The sequence below is a fragment of the Orbicella franksi genome, chromosome 14 (assembly GCF_964199315.1).
Source record: "Orbicella franksi chromosome 14, jaOrbFran1.1, whole genome shotgun sequence".
In the NCBI taxonomy this organism is placed as follows: Eukaryota; Metazoa; Cnidaria; class Anthozoa; order Scleractinia; family Merulinidae; genus Orbicella; species Orbicella franksi.
In genome coordinates, this window is record NC_138158.1 from 4,401,211 (window position 1) to 4,421,384 (window position 20,174).

Below are 20,174 nucleotides of genomic sequence, written 5' to 3' on the forward strand. Positions count from 1 at the left end.
ACCACTTATTGTGATCCCCAATTCAAGTTGATGATTGTCTTGATTCTCCTCACTGTCTGCTGGACAAATGTACGCATTTTGGAAAAAGAAAATGCATGTCGATCACTAAATATTATTATTCAAGTTACCAGTTGACTTGTTTGTTACTGAACTTAGAAATACATACCGTAAAACTTTGGTTGTAGGTCCCCCCGGTTAAAGGCCTATCTGTACGTATGTAAAACAAAATATTCCGGTTATTACCCCTGTACCTCATCGGCCGGCATTTGCTCTCGATCATGAGGAAGCTTCATACAAAGGACTCAGTGCTTCGTATACTTGTTTTCTTACTTGTTCCTTGTGTTTCTTGTTCTTAAGAACACGAATCATCCTTTTATGCTGCTAGATGTTGGTTTCACCGGCTTATTTCGAAACGTTTCTTATTCACTTATAAGCCCTCCCCCCCAAACCGCAGATGTTACCCCCCCGTTTATAGGTCCAACCAAAACCCCTTATAAAGTTGTATGAACCCAGGAGTTTAAACCGAAATTTTACGGAAAACCAGACCTTAACTGGAGTGTAACTAAAGCAAGCTGACTGGAAATACAACAAAGGGTAAGTTACTCTGCTTTAGGTTCTTTTCTGATCTCCCGATCCCACACGAGAAGAAACGCGTGGAAACTAGGGAGAGAGAACGTAAAAAGCGCGCCGGTGTGGTTGCTTTTTCCTCAACTCGCCGAGTGTTCTCTGAAGTTCCTTCCTTCTCTCCCGTTAGGTGGGGTTTCAGGCTTTCCGACAGCGGCTGGAAGTTTCCGAGTGATATAATTGATATCATTTAACAGTTCTGAAAATGATGAAGTTATTTGTCATGAGGCGATATTGCTACTCGAATAAAGTGGATCAGTGCGTCAGTGTGACATGAGCTAACACACTGGTAGTCTGATGTTGCAGTAAACAAATATGGTTACTACTTTCATGAACAGAACTGTTTAACTCCTTTTGGGTTACAATTCAAAATTTCCAGACTTTTTTAGAAACTCAGAGAAAAATAATTGCGGCGAAAACATTTTAGGGGGCAAAAAAAAACAATGGCTGTATAAGACGAGCTATGAAGTCCATTTCGACCTTAAAGATGATACCAAAACTAAAGAGAAAAACGGGCACTGTGCTAAATTAATATATTTTGTCATGCTGTATATAATGTACTTCGTTGGTCATTACTTTTTTGTGTTTGGTGGCTCCTAAAGGAGCCGTTTTGTTTATTGAAGAATCGCGGCAATTTACTTTTTAGGCGACTTCTTGGCGGCAGGCTTCTTGGTGGGCTTCTTCGCTGCCGCTTTCTTAGCGGGTTTCTTGGCTGCTTTCTTGGCGGGTTTTTTAGCTACGGGCTTCTTTGCTGCTGGTTTCTTAGCTGCAGGTTTCTTTGCTGCTGGCTTTTTCGCCGCGGGTTTCTTTGCAGCCTTCTTTGCCGCTGGTTTCTTCGCCGCCTTCTTGGCAGCGGGCTTCTTCGATTTGGCGGCTGGTTTCTTCTTTGCAGCGGGCTTCTTCTTCGGTTTCTTCTCCTTCTTTTCCTCCTTGGGCACCTTGAAGGAGCCTGAAGCACCAACTCCCTTGGTGTGTAGAAGCTTTCCGCTGGCGGCGCCTCTCTTCAAAGCCATCTTCAGGTGAGGACCAACCTCGCCAACCTTGTAGTTGGCTTTGATGTATTTCTCGATGGCTTGGCGGGAAGAACCGCTTCGCTCCTTCAGTGCTACAATGGCAGCCTTGATCATATCCAAATAAGGTGGATGATCGGCAGGCTTTTTAGGCGCTGCTGGCTTCTTTTTGGCTGGGGATTTTGCTGTTTCGGACATGTTGCAATGTTGTTGTCACTTCGGATCTGAAGATTCGAAATATACTCATTCGAGTGTGCAAGCAATGTTTATGCGCCGAATGCGGACCACTGAGGAAACAGGACTAGGGAAGATGGCGCCGTGGAATTTTGTGCTAGTTTGCTTGACGTTTTGTCCGATAAAATCGACTACTAAAAGGATTAGTTTAATCTAATCCTTTCAATAGTTAGTTTGGGTCTCTCTTGCATTGCATCTGTAAAACAGATTGTCGCAAGTTTTTCCCAAGAGTGACATTTTATGGCTTAAAGCAGACAAAGCAGTGAGATTCTACTGAATGCTTCGTGTTTACACCTAAATAACTTTTGTTATGATCATAATTCTGCATGAAATTACAAGTCCCAGGGAAGAGTCACTACTAAACTTTAATTTTATCTGACAAAATTACTCCTTCTGTCGATTTCCAACGGTTGAGCGTCTCTTAAGTTTCAACAACAAGCACAAACTCCTTCGGTCCGCCATTTGTAAATCACTACCGTATTTGAATCTCGACTGATAAGACTTTTCAGACATTAAAACACATGACATTTTAGTATCGGAGTATCACTGACTTTTTGAGCATGATAAGTAGCCTAGAATAGCGTTTTAGGTTTGATTTTGTTAGACATAAATAGTGGATAAACCAGTGCATTCGCCTATCAAGGCCGATAATCAAATACGGACTGACCGACTAGTCCATACTTAATTAACCTGAATTACACAGATTTATCTTCTAAACATTTCTTGTGTTGTATTCATAGTAATTTTTATTCAGTATAGTGTACTGGTAAAGATAATTTAATAGACCAGCAAAGATCTAGCACTTTCGATGTCCATTGTGACATTCATTCAGCGTATAGCGTGTGTCACAAACAATTACAGTTCGTGAATTTGCATTTAGTTTGCGCCAAAATCAGTACATCTACCAAATTAAGATTTGATTCTATACTAGAATCGACTTAACGGGTCCTTTATTAGTAGTGTAACATTATATGTAAAATTTTTCCAAAACGTACAAAATAGGACTGACGACCGCGAATATATTTCCTATTTTAGTATGGTTTTCTATTTAGTTTAAAATGTAGTGACGTGTTGAGTAATGAATACAAGAAACCGTTGGTTTGCTTTAGATGTTTTCGGCTCCTGTGCAAGTTATCGGTCAATGATAAGCTACCATAGAAAGTAGATATACGGAATGCATATAGTGGAATTCCAACTGAGAAGGAAAGATAATTTAAATAGTCGTAATGTATAAACTACACGCAGAACAGTGGGGCGAAACACTCAAAAAAACCCTTAGAACGCGCGCCAATATGCAAATTGTCACAAAATGATGGAGGAAATTTTGCACATTGAAATAGGAAGAGCTTTTGTAGCGAAACATTTTCAATAAAGCCTCTGTGCACCTCTTTCATTTCTGCGCGATGTTTGAAAAGTGAATGGCAAAAGCATTTTTGGGGTGATCTGTGTCTTATCGTTCGTGTCAATAGTTTTCCAACTGCAAAAGGTATTAGAAGGATATGCAGCTAAAGTATCAAGTTGGTCATTGCTTTTATTCATGTGGTGGCTCCTAAAGGAGCCGTTTGTTTTGTGAAGGTGTTATCCACTTTATGCTCGCTCTCCACGGATTCGGCGGGCCAGCTGAATGTCCTTGGGCATGATGGTGACGCGCTTGGCGTGGATGGCGCACAAGTTGGTGTCTTCAAACAGACCAACAAGGTAAGCCTCGCTAGCTTCTTGAAGAGCCATGACAGCGGAGCTCTGGAAACGCAGATCGGTCTTGAAATCCTGAGCAATTTCTCGCACAAGACGCTGGAAGGGCAGCTTGCGGATCAGCAGCTCAGTGGATTTCTGGTAACGACGGATCTCACGAAGAGCGACTGTACCAGGCCTGTAACGGTGAGGTTTCTTGACTCCACCGGTGGCAGGAGCACTCTTACGAGCTGCCTTGGTGGCGAGCTGTTTTCGTGGAGCTTTTCCACCAGTTGATTTACGAGCAGTTTGCTTTGTACGAGCCATGTTTGATAACAACGAAGTTAACAGAATATGGCGCAATGACCAAGCAATGAATTTATACATGGCGGGCTGCTTTCTGATTGGCTAAACAGGAGGAGATGTGATTGGCTCAATATGAAAACTGTAAAACATATTCACGGGTTTGTGGTTCAATTTCGATCCGAAGTTTCTCAGGAGATCTGTTTTGTGAGCATTGAGAGATTTCGGTTCGATAATAAATGATAACAAAGGATAAAAATGTTTTAATTTTTCCTGTAAGAGTTTGTTGTGACTTTTTTATTTATCTTCCCAATTTGAAAGGTAAAAGATGATGTGTTGTGAATGAAGAGGAATGTTGTATGCTAATATGAACAGTATTAACTGACCCATGGCGTTATTGTCCGTTGTTAACCAATAGCAATAAATACAGTATGGTGCTTTCTGAGAGGTCATTCTTGTCGTTATAAAAGCATAAAACGTCCCCACTAAGGCAATTGTGTTTCAGTTACACTCTAAGCAAGCAACATGTCTGGTCGCGGTAAAGGAGGCAAAGGTCTAGGAAAAGGAGGCGCCAAGCGTCACCGAAAGATCCTTCGTGACAACATCCAAGGCATCACCAAGCCAGCCATCCGTCGTCTTGCTCGCCGTGGCGGTGTCAAGCGAATCTCTGGCCTGATCTACGAGGAGACTCGTGGTGTTCTCAAAGTTTTCCTTGAGAACGTGATCCGTGATGCTGTGACATACACCGAGCACGCCAAGAGAAAGACTGTGACAGCCATGGATGTGGTGTACGCTCTGAAACGACAAGGCCGTACTCTGTACGGATTTGGCGGTTAGACTGCAGTCTGCCAACACAAACAAACGGCTCCTTTAGGAGCCACCAAATCTCTCAAAAGTCATGACCAATAAAATTTTCCTAGTGGTAATAAGAACAGCTCTCATTACTCATCCTTCTCATCATAAACCGTCATATGAAATAAGAGAAGGGTTTTTCTTGTTCAGAGAAGACGCTGATTTGAGCAATAGCTCTAGGATCGAAATAGAACGGCATGCTCTTCAGTAAGGCGATAACACATGCAATCAAACGTTTGCCGACCGCAAATTCTTGTCCCCAAAGAAGTGGAGAACGATATAAAATTATTGCAAACTGTAAACCTTCGCGCGCATTTCAAAAGAAATCGTTGATACTCTTTAGGGACTACTTTAACCTAATGCGCCAGTGCTTTGTTCTTAGTGGGAATTTTAAAAAACGAGCAAGTTCTTCCAGCTGGAATACGCTCATTTAATCCCTTATTCCAATAATAAAAAGTGCTGAAACTCACGAGTAGATCCGTTATAACTGACAGCGAGATTTCAAATTAGGCGCGCCTTTCACTTTTGCGCGTGTGCCGCGCGCACTAATGCACGAAATTAGCAAATTAAATTCTGAAGCAAGAACCGAACTATTTGCATTTTATGAGATAGTATTGACACAAAGGACTGGACTTCCGTAAGGAAACAATGGAGCAACGAGCGTTAAAACTACGATAAAGTCAGTACATTTACGGAAGGGTGTGTTACTCTCTAAACAGAAGGAGTATTGAACTCAAAATTGGAGTACAGGTATAAATGTAAGTCGACGCGATGAAAAGTGTACGCGAATCTCTAAAGAAAATAAAGGCAACTAAAATGGAACAGAAATTTTTGTTGATCGTGACTTTTGTAATATTTAGTGGCTCCTAAAGGAGCCGTTTTTTTTTGTTTGAGTGAAAGCTTATTTAAGCTTTGGCTTTCTTCTCGGTCTTCTTGGGCAGAAGTACAGCCTGGATGTTGGGAAGAACGCCTCCCTGCGCGATGGTGACACCGGCGAGCAGTTTGTTCAACTCCTCGTCATTACGGACAGCCAGCTGAAGGTGACGGGGGATGATTCTTGTCTTCTTGTTGTCACGAGCCGCGTTGCCCGCCAACTCGAGGATCTCGGCACTCAAATACTCGAGCACGGCAGCCAAGTACACTGGAGCACCGGCGCCAACACGCTCAGCATAGTTGCCTTTGCGAAGAAGACGGTGGATACGACCAACTGGGAACTGAAGCCCTGCTCGGGATGAGCGGCTCTTGGACTTGGTGCCCTTTGCTTTTCCTTTGCCGCGACCAGACATGATTGAAAATACAGTGGTACTCACGAAGATAAGATTGTTGGAGATTGATGGCGAATTCGAGGCGCGCCGACTTTTATTTGCCGTTATTCGAGTGCAAAGGATCGAAAGGCACCAATCAAAACTTTACATTTGACCATATAAAACAAAGACTCCGTGTGCTATAAACAAACCACATACAAATTTTGACCTCAAAAGGTCGAGAAGGCTAAAATGACCAATCAGGAATCGAGCATTGCGATCCTTATGGTAATTGATCCTTTCTAAATTTTGTTATAAATACAAAATGCATCATCTGCAGTGCTCATTCAAATCGATTCTGATCTACAGATATGGCACCCAAAGTTGCAGGAAAGAAAGGCGAGAAGAAAGCCGGTAAGGCAAAGGCTGCTGCTGATGGAAAGAAGAAGAGAAGGGGAAAGAGAAAGGAAAGCTATGCTATCTACATCTACAAGGTGTTGAAGCAAGTTCACCCTGACACTGGTATCTCCAGCAAAGCCATGGGCATCATGAACTCTTTCGTCAACGACATCTTCGAGCGCATCGCCACCGAAGCTTCCCGCCTTGCCCACTACAACAAGAAATCAACCATCAGCTCCCGCGAGATTCAGACTGCCATCAGGCTCCTTCTGCCCGGTGAACTGGCCAAACACGCCGTGAGTGAAGGAACCAAGGCTGTGACCAAGTACACAAGCAGCAAGTAAACTCACTTTGTGGGTTTCCCGCCAAAACAAACGGCTCCTTTAGGAGCCACCAAATGATACAAAAGTCAATGACCAATATTCCTTATCTGCACCACTGCTCCTTTTTTTCCTTCCTAATATATACTTTTACAGCTAGGCTGAAGCTCAAAACAAAATATGGCTTCCAGTCTCGATCGATGATTGTCGAAATTCTGTATTGCAAATATATTTAGAGGGTCACCTTGAATTGCCTTTTAATGCGGCTGAGAAGAAAAAGGCTATTGCCGCTGTTGTTTTCAGGGTCCTAAACTCCTAATTCTCGATCTATTACACATTAGAACCCTGTTCACAGACGTATTTTTCGATTTTTTTTTCCTCCTAGCGGCTTGCGCGGAGAGCGGTCGCGAAGCCCCACCAGAGTGCGTTTTGGCTCGTTACTACTTTGTTTGCGATCTCGACGAATTCAAGGCGAAATAGAAGATAGATCGATTGGAAAACACGGAATTCCGGAGCTCAAACAGATTACCTGCTATTAGGCTATCATCACTGATAACTCGCAAAACACGCGATACACATTAACAAACCTGTAATAAATAAAACGTTACTGAGATCAAGAGAAACTCAAAATATGAAACGGAAGAATGACCCTTGCAGGGCAAAAAGAAACAAACATGGAAACGGAAGCTACTGAAGTAAAGCATATAAGCGAGGTGGGAAAAAGGAGTAAGGCTGGGCCGGACAGGCAGAAAGCGGAAATTCAGGCAAAAATTCCAATCTAATGTTTTGATACACCGACCCATTTTGAGCGAAAACGGAAATTCGAAAAAAGAAATGGAAACAGAAAATGCGTGATATATATAGAAAGACCTTTACTCTACCCAAATTTCCTGCGTACAAATGTTACCGTTAGTCAACAGAGTTGAGGTCATCAAAGCAGTTCATACGACTGTTCTCCTAATAAACACTAGACAGTGATCAGGCGTTCTTTTTTTTTCTTTTTCACCGAGAAAAATAGAACAGCTGATCGCTGGTTACATGAAGACTGAAGTGTCAAGTTTCTAAACTGTTCGCTGAAACCTAGGGAAAAGGAAAGGAAAAGGCAAGGCAAGGGAATAAGTCTTTACTGAAATTTATCGGCTTACTCTTCAAGACACCGTCTCGTCGATTTTCTTTTGTTTTCGTTGTCTGGAGCAGGTCCGCAGGCCCGGGTTCCATTCAATACTGATTTTTAAAAATTTCTCAAGATTGATACATGCTGCTCTCTAACAAAGTAAGAGAAGACGCAGCCATTATAAACTTCAAGAGACCACGCCTCTAATTGCGCATTCCTTCCTCAATTTGTTCGCATTCAGTTTCCTGTGCTTTTATGGTGCAGTTTCGGAAGCGGTCGCTGATTAGGAGTGTCCGGTCGGCAACGCACGATACGCGCGGGTCTTTCATCTTGTTAAAATAACCGCTTGTATTACAGTTCTCGGAGGGTACTCCCTATACCGGCCTATACGGGGAGGCTTCGCCCGGAAGGGGTACCTTTTTCAGGCTTCAGGGATATAAAAGGGTAGGGATTCCACAAGCTGAGGTATATGAAAACGCAGGGAAGTCTGTCATCTAGTTATTTTGAAGGGCCTTTAATTAAAATATTTCAAACAAACGCACCTCATATCCTCTTGGTGTGGCTGTATCATTTCATTTATTAGACACTACATGAAAATGACAAGAGCTCCTTTTTTGGTGATTTATTCATAATACGGACCAGTTATGAAAGGGGAACCTTCTTCTAAAAAAAAGTACGGTTCAACCCCTATTAAACTGCCGCCCTCGGGGAAATGGATAGTGGCCGCTTAAAAGGGGCTGACCGCTTAATAAAGGTGAAAACAATAGCAAAAACTTCATTGGGACTTTGATTACTGGCCGCCTAATAGGGGTGGCCGTTTAATAGATGGCCGCTTAATAGGGGTCCGACTGTATACGAAAGGGGTACATTTTCTGTCAAAAAAAGTAAACAAAAGGGTAAAGTCTGCTTCACACTAGCGACATAACGACAATAACGACATCGTCACGAACGACATAAAAAGGACGTTATCTCGACGTAAAAAGGACGTTATGTTTCAGTAGTGTGAACATGTAGGCATAATGACATATTAGCAACATAACAGCATGAACATAACGACATAAAGATAAAACTGATCTTTTCCTTATGTCGTTATGCCAATGTCGTTATGTCGCTAGTGTGAACTAGGCTTAAGGGGTTGGACCTGGGGGCGGAACCTCCCCGTATAGAACTTTGTAGAAGACCCCCAGAGTTACATTTGCAAATAGTCAGAGTTGTTCGGGAATAGCTTCGAGGACTCTCGGAGAGAACATCAAAGCCCCTTTGCCGGGAAAGTAAAAGCGTAGAATCGGGAGACTGCAGTAAATTCACCGACAAAGTAGAAACAATATATAACACATTACAATCGAATATTGGGAACATCGCACACATGATTTTTGAAAACTTGAAAGAGAATGCAATAAATGTTCGGTCGCTGACCTTCCCTCCATCGCTACAGCCCGGGGCTATTCCCATATATGGGCTATATAGGTATGTGCCGTGGGATAGGGTATGGTTTTTGAACTTCTCACGACCTTTAATTGGGTGTTATTTTAGCTCCTGTTGGTCATGTGCTCCCGGTGTGATCCTCAGTTAGCGTACCTAAATTGTATCTGCTAGAATTCCAGTGCGTAAATGCCCAGCTAAACGTAAAACAAATTCTATGCTTGACGCTTAACTCTCAATGTTACAGAAACGAAATAAAGTTAAACCTTTCACGCCAACTTCTTGTTTTTCCCTTGAAGAGGGTGTCATTTTTCGGGTTGGGCTTTAAATAGGGTGTCCATCTTCATTTGCTTCATCCTTAAATATAAATAGGGTCTAAATTTATGGGAGTACTTCCCCCGGGCGCTATGGTACATTTTGCCGCCTAAACAGTGTGTATTTGGAACCTGAAATGTCAAAAGACAACAACTGATCAATGTGGCTTCCTGCCTTCATCAGCTGAATATAACACAGACTGCTACCCTCCGCTCCTGGTGGGCGTTTTTTAATTGGTTTAACCACTGACGAAATATTCACAGAACATTGACGCAAACACGCCCGTGAAATCGTCTTTGAATAGCGCTTACTTACGAATGGCTCAGCTCACTCGTCGAGCTAGGCAAATGACAAGCCCTTTTTGTCGAAAACTTGGAACGTGATAAATTAAAAACGTTAAATCATTGTTCTATATATTTAACAGGGTGAACATTTCACAACAGGCATATCACAACCACGCATTTCTGTCGGGTTTTTGGGCGTTTATAATTGTGGCTTAGATAAAAATCAGTCTGTTATCTGTATGACTATGCCTTGTTAGCATGAACAGAGGAAAAGGTTTTGGAATATTTTAATCAGTCCAATCGGATATTGATCCAAGACAAGACAGCGGAAAAGGGATGTGTTTTACGTGATTTTCAGAAGTACCTTTATGAGCTCAGCTCGGCTGATTTAATTATAAGTGCTATAAACCTAAGTAAGTAAACTCATTTTAAATTGTTTAAAGATGAGAGATCAAAAGTTCAACCGAGAGATAAAAGTATGGTAGCTTTACGATAAGTTTAATTAGAATCCTGCAAAATGAAGATAACGGTTGTAAGATACGAATATTGGTACTTGGTTTTGTATCACGTTTCAACATACTTAAAATTTATGAGTATAGCGCTTGATATGACAATGGATATATTGTTCAGATCATGTGAAAAAAAAATGTTATTGATATCAGGTAATGAAAGTTAACTGTAATATCATGTTTTACGACCGACTGTGAAACCGTGCGCAATGGGTAGTAAATGCCGCATTTCTCGCCGTGCCATGAAGATAAATGGTTATCACACACACATCCTGATATCCGGGGAGTTCACCTGATATTAAGGGAGTTCCGTTGCGTTTTGGATTGTGTTCAGTGCTGCAATTTATCAAAAGGTTCCGTGATCTGTTTTCTTATTATTCAGAGTATGTTTACCTTGATGTTGTGTCTGAAACACTGGTTTGGGAATATTACGTCTCTCTCTGCATGTAACAGTGCTGATATTTGAGATGCATGCTGAGACATAACTTGTGTTGCGCACAGATGTTCTGGGAGTAGCTCTAGTTGTTGGTTGGAGGTGGGGAGGCTGTTTCTCGTTGTAAAGCGCCACCATGTATGGGCGTCCGCAATTAGTACAGTTAATGGACATAACAGCAAAACCCTTCTGTTATTGATGTAAGTGAGTCATTAAAGCAAATAGACAAGGGAATTCGGTTTAAAAAAGAGATGAATATCGACCTCCCGACAGTGAATCCACTAGTATGTCGCTTGCTCCCCCCCCCCCCGCCCCGCTGCTGCTGTGCAACCTCACACAACCAGACCTATTTGTTCAGTGATCTGTCAAAATCACTCATCAAACATATGTACAAGTAGTATTTGCGTTGGAGATCAGCGCCACACAACGTTCATTTCGTAGTCCCATGTGTTTAGCTTTGGACCAGGAACAAGAAGTGCTACTAACAAAATGTCTTCAGGAAAGTTTTCCCAAGTGGTAGACTTAGCGTGCCTTCTTATTGTTGGTCTCGTCAGCGCGCTTTTGGGACTCGTCATTCCTGCGTTCAGACGCGGCTTTTTCTGCGACGATGAGAGCATTAAATACCCGTACTTATCTAAAGAAACTTTCCCTACATGGGCGTTACTTCTTGTGTCAGTGGTTGTGCCAGTTGTTACGGTAAGTAGCTGTATTCAATGCATTATGATAGGGTTTGAATATAGTCTTAATTGATGTCTTCATGATTCAATCACGGCAAGGACAACAATAAACAACGGTGTTGAATCCATCTGTTGAATCTCGCTGTAGGAGGGCTAAGGTATAGCGATTCCTCTAGAAAGGAATTAAAGTGTATCTGACTGATTAAAATAAACAGAATAGTAAGGTTTTTTTACGAAACTAGTTACACTTTCGAGAATATCTGACAAAAAAACAACAATTAGATATTAGACACGATTTCGTATGATTCTCTCAGTTTGACATTTCCTGTATATCACGGTTTCCGGTTTCTCGCATACTTCAGGTTTAAAATAATGACTTTGTTTGAAGCTTAAAAAAAGTGTGCCCAAGTTCTGCAAATATATAGATATAAAATGTACTGAATTTAAAATATTTACAATGGTTTTGATGATTCAAGAACGCGACAGCGCCCGTCCGCTAGAATTCTTAAAATACTTTAGTTAGCTAATTTCAGTGACGATTATAATGGCCCATTTTATGCCCGGGATTTTATGCTAGACACCGCTAAAGACACGTGAACTGTCTGGATAAACTTGGTCAAGATTTTTTTAATCGGGTTCGAGACAGATTTTATGCACCGTCATGAAGACCACGTACGCCTTTGCGTGCCGTGAAATTTACTATAAAGGGATTAGTCCATTTAAAGTCGTTACACAAGCACACGACATTTTACAATTCATAATTCTTCTGCACGGATTATGCTTCTCAAGCTTAAAATTCTAAAATCCGCCATTATTTCAGTGAAAAGATGTTTCAAAAACGTAGCAATTGTGTTGCTATTTCTGGCCTGTGTTTCTGTGTGGGTGGGTGAGGTCAGACAAGGGCAAAGCATAATCATGACATAAAACACCCAATGTATAATTGACGTAGTAAACACTTGAGTTCTACTTCAACACTGACATCATAATATTCACACGCAAAATGAGACTATCAGCAGGAACCAGTGATACCTCATAATCTACAGCTAAAATTTGTTAGCTGGAGAGAACACTAATGAAAACATATGAAATCAGCATATATTTGAGTTTTAAGGCAAAATGAGGGAAAAATTGAGTTTTAGATTTGACATCAGCACATGATAAGATGCATGACTTCTTTAAAAGTACTGTAAAAGGTAGTTTCCCTCTTAAGCCCCCTTCTAGAATTACACTATTAAAAAAACTAACAAGCACCCTTCCATTAAAGTACTAATTTACTGAATTAAGTATAGGGTGACACTTATTTTTATTAACAGAAAAACAATTTTGTTTTGCCACGACTATATCGTTTTTGAGTTTTGTGACCACCACATTTGCTTTTTATACAGATTATCATCTGTGAAGTAGGAAGATATTACCAAAGTGATAAAAATATCAGAGGAGAAGATTACGAAGATGCTGATGAAAGTGGGATGTGTGGACCCTACACCAAAAAGCCATTGTTCCAGAGGTAGTACAAAAAGTAAAAATTAAAAGAAAAATGGATCTAGGATAGAAGCAGCTAACCCGTTTTGCAAACACATAATTTCTCTGTTTCTGTGATTCCGACAGTTTCATTTTTAATGACATGTATATTAGACAACCTTTTTTTACCGGGCTTTTCCCTTGGTGGCACTACCCAATCTCCAAAGGAAAAAGCTGTGGAATTGAGGTTGCATATAAGAGAACGCATTTGTAACACTTACGACTCAAAACAGCAGATAGAGTGAATTATAAGAAAACTGTGAGTTGTTTGAAAACTGAAGGGTGTAAAGAGAGAGAGAGTGTTTCTCATATATAGGCTTAACAGATGTGCTGTTCTGGATATGAGTTAATTTTCCCTCCAAGTTGATATTGGTCTAATGGTTAGCAAGCTAGAATCTCTTTAAGAGGTTCAGGTTCAAGCTCTAACCAGGGTCATTGCATTGTGTTCTTGGCCATTACATGCTGTGAGGTAACCCTGCAGTGGACTCCCATCCCATCAAAGCCACTTAATGCTATTCAAACTGGGATAAGCTACAGTAAGATGGGACACTACGGCTTCACCTTTCCAACTTGTGAGTGGGGCACAAAAATGTAATTTTTGGTCTGTGAAGTGGGGAGGAGGGGACTGGGTTCTCCAGGTCCTGATGGTATACCTCATGTATTAAATACCATGGAATATCCACCCATCAGGAAGTCATTTGATAGAGAGAGAATACTTGTTAATCTCTTACCCAGTGTACAGAAATCACAGTTAAAAAATACCTTAAGTTATCAGGTTTAAGGCACCCATGTACAACACTGTGTGACCTATTTTCCCTTCTTTTCAGGTTGTACAAAATAACCTCCGTGTTCATGTTTGGAGCACTGGTCAATCTCTTATTTACTCTGGCCAGTAAAACATACCTCGGAGAATTGAGGCCCCATTTTCTAGCAGTGTGCAAACCAAACATGAGTTTAGTTGACTGTAGCGAGGGATATGTTACAAACTATGAATGTACTGGGAAAGATTTTGCTGCGATTGAAAAAGCAAGGTAGGTAATCTTAATACCTTATGCCATATACTGGTTTTTGCTGTTTTTAGTGTTTATTGCATATGCAGTGAGCAGATTGTGAATGTTATTATTCAGATTTTTTAAATACGTTTTTAATCTAACCATTTCTTAGGTTGTTAAGTCTGTAAGCACATTGAGCACCATTCAAAATTATGCTCAAAAACAGTATTATTTAATATTATTATGCCCATAATTTGTTTCAGGGATAGTAATTTGGTGATGGCAATGGAATTCTCTGGGAACATAATATTATATTAGATTGTACAAGATGATTCATTGTCCCACTTCAAAGAGTTTATGAAGATGGAAAGCCCCATGTTATGTTATGGCATGTCAAGCTTTGTTTGGCTTTCCGTCGTATGTCTAGGTTATGAACCAACTAACACCATTTTCTTTTCTCAGGAGTTCATTTCCCTCAGGACATGCATCTTGTTCTATGTATGGCATGCTTTTCTTAGTGGTATGTAGCGTACACTTATTTATTTCACTTTATATTTTAACCAACCAAAAATGGCTTTTTCCAATATATCACACAAAAAATCTCAACTAACTCAACCTAAAGCATTTGATCCCATTAGATCATGGTCTAAGTTTATTGTAATTACTTTGCTATTACAATGGAACTTCCATTACAGGATCATTGAGACAATGACAACTGTCTCCTTAAATAGAGTTGTCCCTTAAATAGAGGAAATTCCATAGATCTATACAAAGTAAGATTCATTTGAGCATGCACTGTGCCCAGGCAAAAGTTTGCATCCCCATAAAGGAGATGCCGCATTAATAGACATGTGACTTGCAAAGTTGAGGTTTTACTCTACACATCAAAATCACAATTACATAAGCCCCCCCACAAGCTATGGAAATTGTCATTTTTCAGGCAAAATGCCCACGAGCTGGGCAACTTTTTCTTTCATAAAGTTTTAGATTTTACTAGAATGAGACTGTTGATAGAGGGCATCGAGTATGCAAGCTATCGACATATCTTTTTTTGGAAATGTAGCAGCTTCATTAGATGTGAAAATTGTACATTGTTTGTTTTTCATGCAATTTGAATGCATTTGCATCCCAATTTCAACACTCATGCATTTAGGCAAGAGGATCACCAATTCACCCCTCCCCTCCCCCTTTCCCCAAAGTCCAAAAGTGCCTGTACCTAGGGACCGTTCATTTTTTATGAGGGAGGGGGGGCTGGTGGGATTTGGGAAGCACCATCTAAAAATCGCATGACCCCCCTCAGCTTACCAATTTTTTTCACATGGCCCCCCCTTATAGCGGTCATTTTTTGGGATGACCCCCCCCCAAAAAAAAAAAAAATTGAACAAACAATATTTAGATTTCAACTTTTTTAATATTTCTCTATTATCACCCTACTTCAAGTTATTGTGCTCACTATGAAGACAATATTTACAATCCCTATACTACAGAGAGCTGTTGTTTAAAAAACAAATCAAAAGAAAGAGAAGTCAATTTCGGATCTCCTAGTTATAGCTCGCCCTGAGCGTGTGGCATTTGGCCTCTCATTGGCATCTTCCTCATCTGAATTGACGAATGCAAGAATGACGTCACTTGAGTCATCTTCTCCCCCAGAGTCAATGGCATCACTGTCATACTCATCATTGTCACTTTCGTCCCTTTCACTACTGTCAGCACTTGCCCTATTGTCATTTTGTGTCAATGTCCTGGCATTTCTCAGTGTTGGTTGGCCAGCTCTGAGAGGACTCTTCTGCTGCAAGCATGAATGTCTTACAATTGCCTTTACTTTCTCACTCTTGCTGCTTTTCAAATGCTGCCTCAGCCCGTGGTGGTTCAAGTTCTTGTTTAGTTCTGGAACACGTAGGTTTTTAAGCTTGGTTAGATCTTCGCTCAACTCAGTCCAAGGATAATCCTCATATGATTTATCTTTTGCGTCCCTACTTAACTTTGCCTTTTCTTCTGCTCTCTTTTTCCTTTTAAATTCCAGCACTTCAAGATGCTGAAGATAATCCACCACAAACTTTGATTTGACAATAAACTTATCTGCAAATAGAGCAACGCTCTCTGGGTCAGATAAAACCAGCCTGCCACTTCCATACTCTTTCTTCGCTTGGACCCTTGGCTGCCAGTCATCTGGATCACGCCCTTCTTTTGGGGTCTTCTGGTAGGAGAGGTAGTGGTATTCCGGTAGGTAGGAATGGTCAGGAACTGGTTTAGGGTATCTTTCTATGGGTGGTCCAGTCCATTGACAACAAAAAGAACAAATTTCTCCTACCTTTTCTTGGCAGGACAACTTTAGAAACTCCCTGTAGTTCTCCCCCTCCTCATAGTGCTCATTCATAAACTTCTCAATCTTACGGAAGTAACAGTGGCCTGGAACAGAGTCTTTCCTTGCTCCTGCATTGTGATACTATACCAAGTACGAAGTGTTGTGAAAAAACTGGAAATCTGTTGATGTGTTGTGTGAAACACATTGTTACATTTAATTTACAGATGTGTTAATTGGAAGGTTTTTACCTCTACTCTAGTGATAGGCATGTATAAATGTTGCCCTGTGCAGGTAAAACAAAAAGCTATGAGAATACAACATCAAATGGTTACACGAACCATGATTATTCAATAATATCAGTTCAATATAATAAATTTAAAAAAATCGTCTTTCCTTTTCTGGTAGGTCACTAGTTCCTCCTCTGCTGATGATACAACCATACCTTAGGGTCTCCGGAAAACAAGCCTTGGCTATATTGTTAATCCAATCGAGATAAGAGCGCGTTACTACATGAGCATCATGAAAGAGGCTTATTCCAAAATGCGCAGTAATGGCGAAAGCGACGAGTCGTGTAAGAAAAGGTTTACAGCTGAACGATCCAGGTAGTTTGACATCTTACAAGCAAAAGAAGCAATCTTTCTAAGTGCGGATGGCTGTTCAGAAAGGGCGAGTGAGTTTTCCATGCCAAGATACCAGTTGAAGCCCAGTGATGGAAGAAAACTGAACTTCTCCATCAAAGAGCACAGAGCAATGGTGGAAAAGTTGAATGTCATATTGAAAGATGTAAAGTAACACGATTCCACACTCTCTCAGTCCAATGGGCTTGCTTTAAAGCAGGGCGAAGAATTTGCCCACAGTTTTAATGTAAAACAGATCAAACGTTTAGAAGCTATTAAAGTTGACGAAGGTCACACAGGACATGGATGCACTAGAAAATAAGAAGAGCAATTATAACAACATATTTAAGGGCATACTCAAACAGCATATCAACAAAAGGAGAAGGAAAAAAGAAAACCGCAGGAAGTCAAATGAAAGAAAGAGGAAGCGGACTGAAAACAACGTCCAACGAGTTTATGGAATCTGTGTTGGAAACCCGCTAGGAAATGATCTTCCTCAATGCCTTGTGTACCCTTCTAGAACGGCCGTCCCGGAAGAGTGTATTCAAGTTGAAGATGTTGCCACGTCGTTATTTAGAAGAGATTGCACAGCTCTTGGAAGGGAATTATTTCACCCATGCTGCTAGAAGCAGAATCACAACCAACCTTGAGCAGGAAGTCAGAGATTATGTTTACACCTTCATGTACCCTGACGAGTACACTTTTGCGGAAAGCATTGCTGCTTCTTGCAGCATTGGTGAAAGAGACTCCCATAGCAGCACAAGCGGCGACGAAGAACTCGACGACAGCGAAGATGAAGATGAGTGCCAGTGAAAGTTGCATTCGAAAATAACAGTGTTAAATACTTCTTTTCAGTAGCTACAAATGCTTTTTGACGCCAAACGTTTTTAAAGCAGGAAAGTTTGTAATAAATTTGTATCCTGCCTTCTATGTTTATTCTATAGCAATTTTTTTGATATTCAAACATCATGTCATTTTAAAGTTTTACTAAAATATTTCACGTGACCCCCCCTTTTTCCCTTATTTTTTTGGGATGGCCCCCCCTCGAAAGCCATTTTTTTTCGCATGGCCCCCCCCCCCCAAATCCCACCAGCCCCCCCTACCTTATAAAAAATGAACGGTCCCCTATGTGCCTATGCCTGGCACACGTCCGTTTCAATTTGAAACTAAGCTTTGTCTTATGCTTTTTATTTGAAGCTTTTCTTCGAAACCCTCCCAGCCAGAGATAGAGGTTCCTTTCTAAAGCCTTTCATTCAATCTGGATGTATGATATTGTCAATGATCGTTGGGCTGTCCAGAATAACAGATCACATGCATCATTGGTATGATGTTTTGGCAGGATTCATACTTGGGGGATTCATGGCCATCTACGTGGTAAGTCACATCCCCCTAAGGGGGACTCCCAAATAAAAAAGACGGGAGTGCTTGTGGAAACTTTGATAAGAACTCCTAATAGGTACCAAGATCCCTTTTGTGGGTGTGGCTTGAATTTTTTTCACCCCTAAAGGGCACCAATTCTAAAACAACTTAATAACTGACATTGACTCCTTTTGGCTCAATGTGTAGTTCCATAAAATAACCATACCTCCCCCATGGAAGGGATTTTTTCCAAGACCCCCCACCCCTCTGGAAATTCCAATTAAACTTACTACATTTCTTTAAATTTTTTGGTCTTAGAGAACCCCCTCCCAACCCCCCCAGGAAATTCTAATCCCTTCTGTGGGGGGAGTATAGATATTTTCTGGTACTGCACAATACCATAAAAGGTACTGTGAAAGCTCCCGGCATGGACCTTTCGAGGCTGAACACCCTAGGAGGTACAAACCCCCTCTTTTAACCCCTAAAAGGTATGACAAGCATCCCGTCCTTTTTATTGGGAGTCCCTATGGGTCACAACTAGCTACCAAGCTCACCACAAAGGTGACTTTTGCTGTCTAGAGATTATGCTGGCAGGCCAAAGTTTCCTGACTTTCTAATGTGTTTGTGTTACCATAAAAACTTTAATTTTACCCCTGCCCCATATACTCTTTTATACTCCGAGCAAAAGTACGTGTGTGGAGTTGGGAAATGTAGTAAGATTAGTGTTTAATACCTTGGAGAATTGTAAAAAACTGTGAAATATAATAATGATAATGATTTTTTTTTTTAAAAAGTACTATTATTTTGACTTCATAGACCGATTAAACACACTCAAAATCTTGTTAGAAACAGTAGAAGTTGAATTCTGTGAGATCCCTAGACATAAAACTTAAGAAAAACTTTCGCCAGTCAAAGGAATTTCTCTTTCTCCTGTTCTTTTACCTAGCTAGTAATGGCTCCTGCTTAGCAACTAACACATCAGACAGCAATTTTATTATCCTAATATAATTTTCTGTCTAATTTAATCTTAAGCAGTTGTTTTTGCTATGTTTTCTTCAAATAGGCCGTTAAAGTTCTGAAGCTGTTTCAGGAAAGTCAACAAACATCAACTGGTAACATGCATCGGGAGACATTAAAGAGCTCCTCAGACAACTGTGAACTGTTCTTGCATTCACCAGACCGACTCATACCAGCTACTCCATGCTGACAAAGCTACTACAAGATCCTCTCTTAGCTTACTGTTATTCCTGACATTTCACAAAAACAGTTTCTGACAAAAAAGAAAACAGTTTCTTGCAAAAAGTTGAAATGTTTGACAGAATTTCTGATTATTGCAGGAATTCCTGAGAAAAATTTCCTGAGAAAAATTTCCCGAGATAGCAACTGCCTTCGCAGCTGTGATTAATATTTTTATCGGGCCATTTTCACAACGCTTTTTATCCCAAAGCAGATAATTATCAAACTAATGGTTGCTCGGGAGAATATTGTGCAAAATGTTGGCGATACAGAAGGCTATCATTCTGTGCATCTTTGACCCAATGAGCTGGCTTTGTTACTTAAGTGTCATCCATGTCCAAAACTTCTTAAATGCTAATAGCATAAGGTCATTACTAGAGATGCCTTCTTAATAATGATAATGATAATAACAATTCAGTTATTATTAAATGGTGTGAAATTCCTTCAGTCCAAATGGCATTCCACTGAAATAAAACCCAGACTACAGAAAAAAAGAGTGGCAGCTTTTATAGTACTTGACATAACACTACTTTTTCTCTCATAATCAAATACTATTATATTACAAAGTGGAAATTTACAGTTCTAAAACAAATGATAATTATTTGCATCAAGTCTTAAATCCTTGTTTTACTAGTTATTATATAACTATTCCCAGTTATTATTACTAGGATTTGAGATAACATTGTTGATTATAAGCAAAATATTCTTATAAAAAGTACCACATAATGTTACG

The 20,174-nt window shown here is 40.5% G+C and overlaps 4 protein-coding genes and 2 pseudogenes across 4 annotated transcripts; 3 read left to right on the forward strand and 3 right to left on the reverse strand.

Moving 5' to 3' along the window:
* Positions 1-218: 218 nt before the first annotated feature.
* LOC145468818 (histone H1-delta-like) lies at positions 219-2,135 on the reverse strand. The gene has a single exon (XM_081452522.1). It carries the CDS (start codon positions 1,830-1,832, stop codon positions 1,260-1,262), a length of 573 nt encoding a protein of 190 aa, XP_081308648.1. The 5' UTR covers positions 1,833-2,135; the 3' UTR covers positions 219-1,259.
* Positions 2,136-2,723: 588 nt separating this feature from the next.
* Positions 2,724-3,927, reverse strand: LOC145467783 (histone H3-like). Its single transcript, XM_081451374.1, has one exon. The coding sequence runs from the start codon at positions 3,924-3,926 to the stop codon at positions 3,456-3,458; it is 471 nt and encodes a 156-aa protein (XP_081307500.1). The 5' UTR covers position 3,927; the 3' UTR covers positions 2,724-3,455.
* Positions 3,928-4,042: 115 nt separating this feature from the next.
* LOC145468843 (histone H4) lies at positions 4,043-5,094 on the forward strand. Its single transcript, XM_081452534.1, has one exon. The coding sequence runs from the start codon at positions 4,368-4,370 to the stop codon at positions 4,677-4,679; it is 312 nt and encodes a 103-aa protein (XP_081308660.1). The 5' UTR covers positions 4,043-4,367; the 3' UTR covers positions 4,680-5,094.
* Positions 5,088-6,137, reverse strand: LOC145468833 (histone H2A pseudogene; annotated as a pseudogene).
* Positions 6,138-6,300: 163 nt separating this feature from the next.
* On the forward strand, positions 6,301-8,725 carry LOC145468838 (histone H2B.1 pseudogene; annotated as a pseudogene).
* A 2,320-nt stretch (positions 8,726-11,045) lies between these two features.
* LOC145468808 (phospholipid phosphatase 1-like) lies at positions 11,046-19,421 on the forward strand. Its single transcript, XM_081452509.1, has 6 exons — positions 11,046-11,430; positions 12,797-12,918; positions 13,760-13,963; positions 14,387-14,444; positions 18,044-18,220; positions 19,269-19,421. The coding sequence occupies exons 1-6, from the start codon at positions 11,224-11,226 to the stop codon at positions 19,410-19,412; spliced, it is 912 nt and encodes a 303-aa protein (XP_081308635.1). The 5' UTR covers positions 11,046-11,223; the 3' UTR covers positions 19,413-19,421.
* Positions 19,422-20,174: the final 753 nt, after the last annotated feature.